This window comes from Myxine glutinosa, chromosome 7 (genome assembly GCF_964187855.1).
Source record: "Myxine glutinosa chromosome 7, kmMyxGlut1.1, whole genome shotgun sequence".
Lineage (NCBI taxonomy): Eukaryota > Metazoa > Chordata > Myxini > Myxiniformes > Myxinidae > Myxine > Myxine glutinosa.
Genome location: NC_136267.1, coordinates 189,520,036 through 189,533,173, shown reverse-complemented (window position 1 = coordinate 189,533,173; position 13,138 = coordinate 189,520,036). Strand labels below are relative to the sequence as shown.

Below are 13,138 nucleotides of genomic sequence, written 5' to 3'. Positions count from 1 at the left end.
ATAACTGATCAGAAGCAGCACTCATAGTAATGATCATCATAGTTAATAACTGATCAGAAGCAGCACTCATAGTAATGATCATCATAGTTAATAACTGATCAGAAGCAGCACTCATAGTAATGATCATCATAGTTAATAACTGATCAGAAGCAGCACTCATAGTAATGATCATAGTTAATAACTGATCAGAAGCAGCACTCATAGTAATGAACATCATAGTTAATAACTGATCAGAAGCAGCACTCATAGTAATGATCATCATAGTTAATAACTGATCAGAAGCAGCACTCATAGTAATGATCATCATAGTTAATAACTGATCAGAAGCAGCACTCATAGTAATGATCATAGTTAATAACTGATCAGAAGCAGCACTCATAGTAATGAACATCATAGTTAATAACTGATCAGAAGCAGCACTCATAGTAATGATCATAGTTAATAACTGATCAGAAGCAGCACTCATAGTAATGATCATCATAGTTAATAACTGATCAGAAGCAGCACTCATAGTAATGATCATCATAGTTAATAACTGATCAGAAGCAGCACTCATAGTAATGATCATAGTTAATAACTGATCAGAAGCAGCACTCATAGTAATGAACATCATAGTTAATAACTGATCAGAAGCAGCACTCATAGTAATGATCATAGTTAATAACTGATCAGAAGCAGCACTCATAGTAATGATCATCATAGTTAATAACTGATCAGAAGCAGCACTCATCGTAATGATCATCATAGTTAATAACTTATCAGAAGCAGCACTCATAGTAATGATCATCATAGTTAATAACTGATCAGAAGCAGCACTCATAGTAATGATCATCATAGTTAATAACTGATCAGAAGCAGCACTCATAGTAATGAACATCATAGTTAATAACTGATCAGAAGCAGCACTCATAGTGATGATCATCATAGTTAATAACTGATCAGAAGCAGCACTCATAGTAATGATCATAGTTAATAACTGATCAGAAGCAGCACTCATAGTAATGAACATCATAGATAATAACTGATCAGAAGCAGCACTCATAGTAATGAACATCATAGTTAATAACTGATCAGAAGCAGCACTCATAGTAATGATCATAGTTAATAACTGATCAGAAGCAGCACTCATAGTAATGATCATCATAGTTAATAACTGATCAGAAGCAGCACTCATCGTAATGATCATCATAGTTAATAACTGATCAGAAGCAGCACTCATAGTAATGATCATCATAGTTAATAACTGATCAGAAGCAGCACTCATAGTAATGATCATCATAGTTAATAACTGATCAGAAGCAGCACTCATAGTGATGATCATCATAGTTAATAACTGATAAGAAGCAGCACTCATAGTAATGATCATCATAGTTAATAACTGATCAGAAGCAGCACTCATAGTAATGATCATCATAGTTAATAACTGATCAGAAGCAGCACTCATAGTGATGATCATCATAGTTAATAACTGATCATAAGCAGCACTCATCATAATGATCATCATAGTTAATAACTGATCAGAAGCAGCACTCATAGTAATGAACATCATAGTTAATAACTGATCAGAAGCAGCACTCATAGTGATGATCATAGTTAATAACTGATCAGAAGCAGCACTCATAGTAATGATCATAGTTAATAACTGATCAGAAGCAGCACTCATAGTAATGAACATCATAGTTAATAACTGATCAGAAGCAGCACTCATAGTAATGATCATCATAGTTAATAACTGATCAGAAGCAGCACTCATAGTGATGATCATCATAGTTAATAACTGATCAGAAGCAGCACTCATAGTGATGATCATCATAGTTAATAACTGATCAGAAGCAGCACTCATCGTAATGATCATCATAGTTAATAACTGATCAGAAGCAGCACTCATAGTAATGATCATCATAGTTAATAACTGATCAGAAGCAGCACTCATAGTAATGATCATCATAGTTAATAACTGATCAGAAGCAGCACTCATAGTAATGATCATCATAGTTAATAACTGATCAGAAGCAGAACTCATAGTAATGATCATCATAGTTAATAACTGATCAGAAGCAGCACTCATAGTAATGATCATCATAGTTAATAACTGATCAGAAGCAGCACTCATAGTAATGATCATCATAGTTAATAACTGATCAGAAGCAGCACTCATAGTAATGATCATCATAGTTAATAACTGATCAGAAGCAGCACTCATAGTAATGAACATCATAGTTAATAACTGATCAGAAGCAGCACTCATAGTGATGATCATCATAGTTAATAACTGATCCGAAGCAGCACTCATAGTAATGATCATCATAGTTAATAACTGATCCGAAGCAGCACTCATCGTGATGATCATCATAGTTAATAACTGATCAGAAGCAGCACTCATAGTAATGATCATCATAGTTAATAACTGATCAGAAGCAGCACTCATAGTAATGATCATCATAGTTAATAACTGATCAGAAGCAGCACTCATAGTAATGATCATCATAGTTAATAACTGATCAGAAGCAGCACTCATAGTAATGAACATCATAGTTAATAACTGATCAGAAGCAGCACTCATAGTGATGATCATAGTTAATAACTGATCAGAAGCAGCACTCATAGTAATGATCATAGTTAATAACTGATCAGAAGCAGCACTCATAGTAATGAACATCATAGTTAATAACTGATCAGAAGCAGCACTCATAGTAATGATCATCATAGTTAATAACTGATCAGAAGCAGCACTCATAGTGATGATCATCATAGTTAATAACTGATCAGAAGCAGCACTCATAGTGATGATCATCATAGTTAATAACTGATCAGAAGCAGCACTCATCGTAATGATCATCATAGTTAATAACTGATCAGAAGCAGCACTCATAGTAATGATCATCATAGTTAATAACTGATCAGAAGCAGCACTCATAGTAATGATCATCATAGTTAATAACTGATCAGAAGCAGCACTCATAGTAATGATCATCATAGTTAATAACTGATCAGAAGCAGAACTCATAGCAATGATCATCATAGTTAATAACTGATCAGAAGCAGCACTCATAGTAATGATCATCATAGTTAATAACTGATCAGAAGCAGCACTCATAGTAATGATCATCATAGTTAATAACTGATCAGAAGCAGCACTCATAGTAATGATCATCATAGTTAATAACTGTTCAGAAGCAGCACTCATAGTAATGAACATCATAGTTAATAACTGATCAGAAGCAGCACTCATAGTGATGATCATCATAGTTAATAACTGATCCGAAGCAGCACTCATAGTAATGATCATCATAGTTAATAACTGATCCGAAGCAGCACTCATCGTGATGATCATCATAGTTAATAACTGATCAGAAGCAGCACTCATAGTAATGATCATCATAGTTAATAACTGATCAGAAGCAGCCTTCATAGTAATGAATCATCATAGTTAATAACTGATCAGAAGCAGCACTCATCGTGATGATTATCATAGTTAATAACTGATCAGAAGCAGCAGTCATTGTAATGATCATCATAGTTAATAACTGATCAGAAGCAGCAGTCATAGTAATGATCATCATAGTTAATAACTGATCAGAAGCAGCACTCATAGTAATGAACATCATAGTTAATAACTGATCAGAAGCAGCACTCATAGTGATGATCATCATAGTTAATAACTGATCCGAAGCAGCACTCATAGTAATGATCATCATAGTTAATAACTGATCCAAAGCAGCACTCATCGTGATGATCATCATAGTTAATAACTGATCAGAAGCAGCACTCATAGTAATGATCATCATAGTTAATAACTGATCAGAAGCAGCACTCATAGTAATGAACATCATAGTTAATAACTGATCAGAAGCAGCACTCATAGTAATGATCAGCATCATTAATAACTGATCAATAGCAGCACTCATAGTAATGTTCAGCATCATTAATAACTGATCAGAAGCAGCACTCATCGTGATGATCATCATAGTTAATAACTGATCAGAAGCAGCACTCATAGTAATGATCATCATAGTTAATAACTGATCAGAAGCAGCACTCATAGTAATGAACATCATAGTTAATAACTGATCAGAAGCAGCACTCATAGTAATGATCAGCATCATTAATAACTGATCAATAGCAGCACTCATAGTAATGTTCAGCATCATTAATAACTGATCAGAAGCAGCACTCATAGTAATGATCATCATAGTTAATAACTGATCAGAAGCAGCACTCATAGTAATGATCAGCATCATTAATAACTGATCAGAAGCAGCACTCATAGTAATGATCATCATAGTTAATAACTGATCAGAAGCAGCACTCATCGTAATGGTCATCATAGTTAATAACTGATCAGAAGCAGCACTCAAAGTAATGATCATCAAAGTTAATAACTGATCAGAAGCAGCACTCATAGTCATGATCATCATAGTTAATAAATAACTGATCAGAAGCAGCACTCATAGTAATGATCATAGTTAATAACTGATCAGAAGCAGCACTCATAGTAATGAACATCATAGTTAATAACTGATCAGAAGCAGCACTCATCGTGATGATCATCATAGTTAATAACTGATCAGAAGCAGCACTCATAGTAATGATCATCATAGTTAATAACTTATCAGAAGCAGCACTCATAGTAATGATCATCATAGTTAATAACTTATCAGAAGCAGCACTCATAGTAATGATCATAGTTAATAACTGATCAGAAGCAGCACTCATAGTAATGATCATAGTTAATAACTGATCAGAAGCAGCACTCATAGTAATGATCATCATAGTTAATAACTGATCAGAAGCAGCACTCATCGTAATGATCATCATAGTTAATAACTGATCAGAAGCAGCACTGATAGTAATGATCATCATAGTTAATAACTGATCAGAAGCAGCACTCATAGTAATGATCATCATAGTTAATAACTGATCAGAAGCAGCACTCATAGTAATGATCATCATAGTTAATAACTGATCAGAAGCAGCACTCATAGTAATGATCATCATAGTTAATAACTGATCAGAAGCAGCACTCATAGTAATGATCATAGTTAATAACTGATCAGAAGCAGCACTCATAGTAATGAACATCATAGTTAATAACTGATCAGAAGCAGCACTCATAGTAATGATCATAGTTAATAACTGATCAGAAGCAGCACTCATAGTAATGATCATCATAGTTAATAACTGATCAGAAGCAGCACTCATCGTAATGATCATCATAGTTAATAACTTATCAGAAGCAGCACTCATAGTAATGATCATCATAGTTAATAACTGATCAGAAGCAGCACTCATAGTAATGATCATCATAGTTAATAACTGATCAGAAGCAGCACTCATAGTAATGAACATCATAGTTAATAACTGATCAGAAGCAGCACTCATAGTGATGATCATCATAGTTAATAACTGATCAGAAGCAGCACTCATAGTAATGATCATAGTTAATAACTGATCAGAAGCAGCACTCATAGTAATGAACATCATAGATAATAACTGATCAGAAGCAGCACTCATAGTAATGAACATCATAGTTAATAACTGATCAGAAGCAGCACTCATAGTAATGATCATAGTTAATAACTGATCAGAAGCAGCACTCATAGTAATGATCATCATAGTTAATAACTGATCAGAAGCAGCACTCATCGTAATGATCATCATAGTTAATAACTGATCAGAAGCAGCACTCATAGTAATGATCATCATAGTTAATAACTGATCAGAAGCAGCACTCATAGTAATGATCATCATAGTTAATAACTGATCAGAAGCAGCACTCATAGTGATGATCATCATAGTTAATAACTGATAAGAAGCAGCACTCATAGTAATGATCATCATAGTTAATAACTGATCAGAAGCAGCACTCATAGTAATGATCATCATAGTTAATAACTGATCAGAAGCAGCACTCATAGTGATGATCATCATAGTTAATAACTGATCATAAGCAGCACTCATCATAATGATCATCATAGTTAATAACTGATCAGAAGCAGCACTCATAGTAATGAACATCATAGTTAATAACTGATCAGAAGCAGCACTCATAGTGATGATCATAGTTAATAACTGATCAGAAGCAGCACTCATAGTAATGATCATAGTTAATAACTGATCAGAAGCAGCACTCATAGTAATGAACATCATAGTTAATAACTGATCAGAAGCAGCACTCATAGTAATGATCATCATAGTTAATAACTGATCAGAAGCAGCACTCATAGTGATGATCATCATAGTTAATAACTGATCAGAAGCAGCACTCATAGTGATGATCATCATAGTTAATAACTGATCAGAAGCAGCACTCATCGTAATGATCATCATAGTTAATAACTGATCAGAAGCAGCACTCATAGTAATGATCATCATAGTTAATAACTGATCAGAAGCAGCACTCATAGTAATGATCATCATAGTTAATAACTGATCAGAAGCAGCACTCATAGTAATGATCATCATAGTTAATAACTGATCAGAAGCAGAACTCATAGTAATGATCATCATAGTTAATAACTGATCAGAAGCAGCACTCATAGTAATGATCATCATAGTTAATAACTGATCAGAAGCAGCACTCATAGTAATGATCATCATAGTTAATAACTGATCAGAAGCAGCACTCATAGTAATGATCATCATAGTTAATAACTGATCAGAAGCAGCACTCATAGTAATGAACATCATAGTTAATAACTGATCAGAAGCAGCACTCATAGTGATGATCATCATAGTTAATAACTGATCCGAAGCAGCACTCATAGTAATGATCATCATAGTTAATAACTGATCCGAAGCAGCACTCATCGTGATGATCATCATAGTTAATAACTGATCAGAAGCAGCACTCATAGTAATGATCATCATAGTTAATAACTGATCAGAAGCAGCACTCATAGTAATGATCATCATAGTTAATAACTGATCAGAAGCAGCACTCATAGTAATGATCATCATAGTTAATAACTGATCAGAAGCAGCACTCATAGTAATGAACATCATAGTTAATAACTGATCAGAAGCAGCACTCATAGTGATGATCATAGTTAATAACTGATCAGAAGCAGCACTCATAGTAATGATCATAGTTAATAACTGATCAGAAGCAGCACTCATAGTAATGAACATCATAGTTAATAACTGATCAGAAGCAGCACTCATAGTAATGATCATCATAGTTAATAACTGATCAGAAGCAGCACTCATAGTGATGATCATCATAGTTAATAACTGATCAGAAGCAGCACTCATAGTGATGATCATCATAGTTAATAACTGATCAGAAGCAGCACTCATCGTAATGATCATCATAGTTAATAACTGATCAGAAGCAGCACTCATAGTAATGATCATCATAGTTAATAACTGATCAGAAGCAGCACTCATAGTAATGATCATCATAGTTAATAACTGATCAGAAGCAGCACTCATAGTAATGATCATCATAGTTAATAACTGATCAGAAGCAGAACTCATAGCAATGATCATCATAGTTAATAACTGATCAGAAGCAGCACTCATAGTAATGATCATCATAGTTAATAACTGATCAGAAGCAGCACTCATAGTAATGATCATCATAGTTAATAACTGATCAGAAGCAGCACTCATAGTAATGATCATCATAGTTAATAACTGTTCAGAAGCAGCACTCATAGTAATGAACATCATAGTTAATAACTGATCAGAAGCAGCACTCATCGTGATGATCATCATAGTTAATAACTGATCCGAAGCAGCACTCATAGTAATGATCATCATAGTTAATAACTGATCCGAAGCAGCACTCATCGTGATGATCATCATAGTTAATAACTGATCAGAAGCAGCACTCATAGTAATGATCATCATAGTTAATAACTGATCAGAAGCAGCCTTCATAGTAATGAATCATCATAGTTAATAACTGATCAGAAGCAGCACTCATCGTGATGATTATCATAGTTAATAACTGATCAGAAGCAGCAGTCATTGTAATGATCATCATAGTTAATAACTGATCAGAAGCAGCAGTCATAGTAATGATCATCATAGTTAATAACTGATCAGAAGCAGCACTCATAGTAATGAACATCATAGTTAATAACTGATCAGAAGCAGCACTCATAGTGATGATCATCATAGTTAATAACTGATCCGAAGCAGCACTCATAGTAATGATCATCATAGTTAATAACTGATCCGAAGCAGCACTCATCGTGATGATCATCATAGTTAATAACTGATCAGAAGCAGCACTCATAGTAATGATCATCATAGTTAATAACTGATCAGAAGCAGCACTCATAGTAATGAACATCATAGTTAATAACTGATCAGAAGCAGCACTCATAGTAATGATCAGCATCATTAATAACTGATCAATAGCAGCACTCATAGTAATGTTCAGCATCATTAATAACTGATCAGAAGCAGCACTCATCGTGATGATCATCATAGTTAATAACTGATCAGAAGCAGCACTCATAGTAATGATCATCATAGTTAATAACTGATCAGAAGCAGCACTCATAGTAATGAACATCATAGTTAATAACTGATCAGAAGCAGCACTCATAGTAATGATCAGCATCATTAATAACTGATCAATAGCAGCACTCATAGTAATGTTCAGCATCATTAATAACTGATCAGAAGCAGCACTCATAGTAATGATCATCATAGTTAATAACTGATCAGAAGCAGCACTCATAGTAATGATCAGCATCATTAATAACTGATCAGAAGCAGCACTCATAGTAATGATCATCATAGTTAATAACTGATCAGAAGCAGCACTCATCGTAATGGTCATCATAGTTAATAACTGATCAGAAGCAGCACTCAAAGTAATGATCATCAAAGTTAATAACTGATCAGAAGCAGCACTCATAGTCATGATCATCATAGTTAATAAATAACTGATCAGAAGCAGCACTCATAGTAATGATCATAGTTAATAACTGATCAGAAGCAGCACTCATAGTAATGAACATCATAGTTAATAACTGATCAGAAGCAGCACTCATAGTAATGATCATCATAGTTAATAACTGATCAGAAGCAGCACTCATCGTGATGATCATCATAGTTAATAACTGATCAGAAGCAGCACTCATAGTAATGATCATCATAGTTAATAACTGATCAGAAGCAGCACTCATAGTAATGATCATCATAGTTAATAACTGATCAGAAGCAGCACTAATAGTAATGATCATCATAGTTAATAACTGATCAGAAGCAGCACTCATAGTGATGATCATCGTAGTTAATAACTGATCAGAAGCAGCACTCATAGTAATGATCATCATAGTTAATAACTGATCAGAAGCAGCACTCATAGTGATGATCATCGTAGTTAATAACTGATCAGAAGCAGCACTCATAGTAATGATCATCATAGTTAATAACTGATCAGAAGCAGCACTCATCGTGATGATCATCATAGTTAATAACTGATCAGAAGCAGCACTCATAGTAATGAACAAGCTTTTATTTTCTTCTCAATATGTTCTCATCTGTACAGACAACATGTAACATGTGATGATGGCATTCATCAGTTGTGCTTTTTGTTGTTGAGGAAAGAAAACTTTTGAATGTCTTTGCAGTTTGTACAATGGATGGTTACGAAATGCTGACTCTTTGAAAACCTGGGCATTGAGGTAAGATATATGTCGCTGGCCTGGCAGTGAACTTACAACGTGTCGTCACGGCATGATTTGGTCCCACTTGGAGGAGGTGCATGAGTGAGGTGCCATTGCATGCATGCTTTAACCATTCTTTGTGCTTTTCACCATTTATCTTATGCAATCTATATTACAGGTGTGTATTATATAGATGGGTCACCAGTTGGACTTCCTTCTAGGTCTTGAGGATACCACATCCTGGGGCTAATGCAATGCCGTGTCTTAATATCCAGTGTTTCTTTCGTGTGGGATCCATGACTGCAGTCGCATTCACATCGCATTCATCAAGATTGCCCATGATGCACCATTGCAGATTGTACAGGGTGATTTTTTTAATTTTATTTTATTCGAGAACCTTAAATAATTCGCATACACTGAAAACTATATATGTTAGGAACCTAATATTTTGAGTAAATATAGCCTAATGTTACCGTAAGATGTGTGTGTCTGTCTGTGTGTGTGTGTGTGTGTGTGTGTGTGTGTGTGTGTGTGTGTGTGTGTGTGTGTGTGTGTGTGTGTGTGTGTGTGTGTGTGTGTGTGTGTGTGTGTGTGTGTGTGTGTGTGTGTGTGTGTGTGTGTGCGCGTGCGTGCACGCACTCCATGCATGAGTGTATACCCAGGGGGCCAAACCAGTTTTTTTTGGAAAAACAGACACGGCATGCTGTAAAAGGTTGGCTGCCAAAAATCATATCCATATTTATATATATACAGTGCTTTCAGAAAGTATTCAGACCCCTTCACTTTTTTCACATTTTGTCATGTTGCAGCCTTATGCTGAAATCGTTTAAATTCATGTTTTCCCTCATCAATCTACACTCAATACCCCATAATGACAAAGGGAAAACAGGATTTTAGAAAGTTTTGCAAATTTATAAAAAAAGAAAAAAAAATGAAATATCACATTGACATAAGTATTCAGACCCTGTGCGATGACACTTGAAATTTAGCTCAGGTGCCTCCTATTTCTCTTGATCATCTTTGAGATGTTTCTACACCTTGATTGGAGTCCACCTGTGGTAAATTCAATTGATTGGACATGATTTGGAAAGGCACACACCTGTCTATATAAGGTCTCACAGCTGACAATGCATATCAGAGCAAAAACCAAGCCATGAGGTCGAAGGAACTGCCTGCAGAGCTCAGAGACAGGATTGTGTCGAGGCACAGATCTGGGGAAGCCGACAAAAAAAATTCTGCTGCATTGAAGGTTCCCAAGAGCACAGTGGCCTCCACAATTCTTAAATGGAAGAAGTTTGGAACAATCAGGACTCTTCCTAGAGCTGGCCGCCCCGCCAAACTGAGCAATTAGGGTAGAAGGGCCTTGGTAAGAAAGGTGACCAAGAACCCGATGGATGAGCTCCAGAGATCCTGTGTGGAGACGGGAGAAACTTCCAGAAGGACAACCATCATTGCAACACTCCACCGATCTGGGCTTTATGGCGGAGTGGCCAGACGGAAGCCTCTCCTCAGTGAAAGACACATGAAAGCCCGCTTGGAGTTTGCAAAAAAGCACCTAAAGGACTCTGACTGTGAGAAACAAGATTCTGTGGTCTGATGAAACCAAGATTGAACTGTTTGGCTTATTTGTTGAATACAAAGATTATGTTTTTTTTTTTTTTTTTAAATAAATATATATTTATATATATATATATATATATATACAGTGGAACCTTGACTTACGAGTTTAATTCGTTCCGTGACCGAGCTCGTAACTCAAATTGCTCGTATCTCAAATCAAATTTCCCCATTGAAATGCATTGAAATGCTATTAATCCGTTCCAGCCCGCCAAAAACCACACCAATTTTTTTTTTAATATACAGTATATATAAAAATATCTCGCGCTTTATATTTCACCTGTATGCAGCATACAAGTTGGCAGGATGGCCTGGACTGGAGGTACGCACACTTGACTCTAAAGTCTAAACTGTCCAGCCTGGGTTTGAATCCCGACCCAGCTATAACCTGTCATGGGTGAATCACAGGCAGGGTGATTCATCAATGTGTGTACCGCTAAACTGGGCGCCCCGTTTGCGTCCCATTAGTTGTTGGATGTTAAGGATCTCACCGTGTTTTCCACAAAGAGAAGGCGAGCTATCGCCGGCACTCTGAACAAGTTGTGGCCTGGCATGGCATGAACATGAAAACATGAACATGAACATGAAATGTTCGACATGAACATGAAATTTTCCTAAACTAGGGCATGCCCGTACTATATATATATCTAAAATTATATCCCCCCCCTCTATTTACATGAAATGGTTTGGTCCATGAAATGTTTTGGTCCATTCGCAACGCCAAAGCGAACGGCGAACGCTTTACATGAAATGGTTTGGTTCATGAAATGTTTTGGTCCATTCGCAACGCCAAAGCGAACGGCGAACGGCTTGCGAGTACAGTGACAATCCCCCCCCTCTATTTACATGAAATGGTTTTAATTAGTTTTAAAACATAGTTTAACGCCAACATAGCGGCAACATAGTTTGCCAACGTGAAATAAATGAATACGCTCTCAAATGTGCCGTCCGAGGCAGAGTGTGTTCGCCACGTTCGGCACACGCGATAGCTCGCTGCTCTCTGATTGGTTGAATCGTTTTTTGGACATAGCTCGGTAACTACTTCTGCGATTAATTTAAAACCTTGAAAAGGCACATCCTCGGGTCCCCAGCAATATACCTGGCAAGTTTCAAGTATATCGGACCCGTGGTTGTCGAGAAACAGCGGTCACAGACAAACAAACACACAGACACACACACACACACACACAGACACACACACACACACACACAGAGATTGCTGGAATTATAGATAGATAACCAAAATGCGAAAACTAAAACGCAGCGCTATACGACAGAGATACGTACTGTACTTGAACGGCAAGATAACCACGTGACCAGAACCTACCTGGCGGCGTGAACTCGAAATAACCAAAATGCGAAAAAAAAAATGCAGCGCTATACGACAAAGATACGTACTGTACTTGAACGGCAAGATAACCACGTGACCAGAACCTACCTGGCGGCGTAAACTCGAAATAACCAAAATGCGAAAACTAAAATGCATCGCTATACGACAGAGATACGTACTGTACTTGAACGGCAAGATAACCACATGACCGGGTGGCGAAAGCTCGTAACTCGGATCTCGGCTCGCATCTCAAAGCAATAAACTGCCGGAGCGACGGCTCGTATCTCGAAAAACTCGTAAGTTGGGGCACTCGTAAGTCAAGGTTCCACTGTATATATATATATTTTTTTATAAAGAGTACATTTATTTGTTATAATTTGAAGAAGCTTATTCCTTTTAATTCAGACGTGGTGATTTGATTTTAAGAGGGAGTGGAGACGTGGAGCTTGGTTGCCCCTAGCTACCATTTCCACACTGGCCTGCCCTGTGGGAATTCCTCAGTTGCACAAATTTCAAACTTGTCCAAAGCTCTCATACAAATAAAGTGGAATACACTCAACGC

The 13,138-nt window shown here is 36.4% G+C and overlaps 1 protein-coding gene across 7 annotated transcripts in view; it reads left to right on the top strand.

Moving 5' to 3' along the window:
- Positions 1-13,138, top strand: part of DNAJC10 (DnaJ heat shock protein family (Hsp40) member C10) — a 280,936-nt gene that overhangs the window by 227,272 nt on the left and 40,526 nt on the right. For all 7 annotated transcript variants that reach the window (XM_078782635.1, XM_078782634.1, XM_078782636.1 and 4 more), the window contains exon 19: positions 9,594-9,647. In XM_078782635.1, the coding sequence (XP_078638761.1) occupies positions 9,594-9,647 (54 nt within the window). The remainder of the gene's footprint in view (positions 1-9,593; positions 9,648-13,138) is intronic.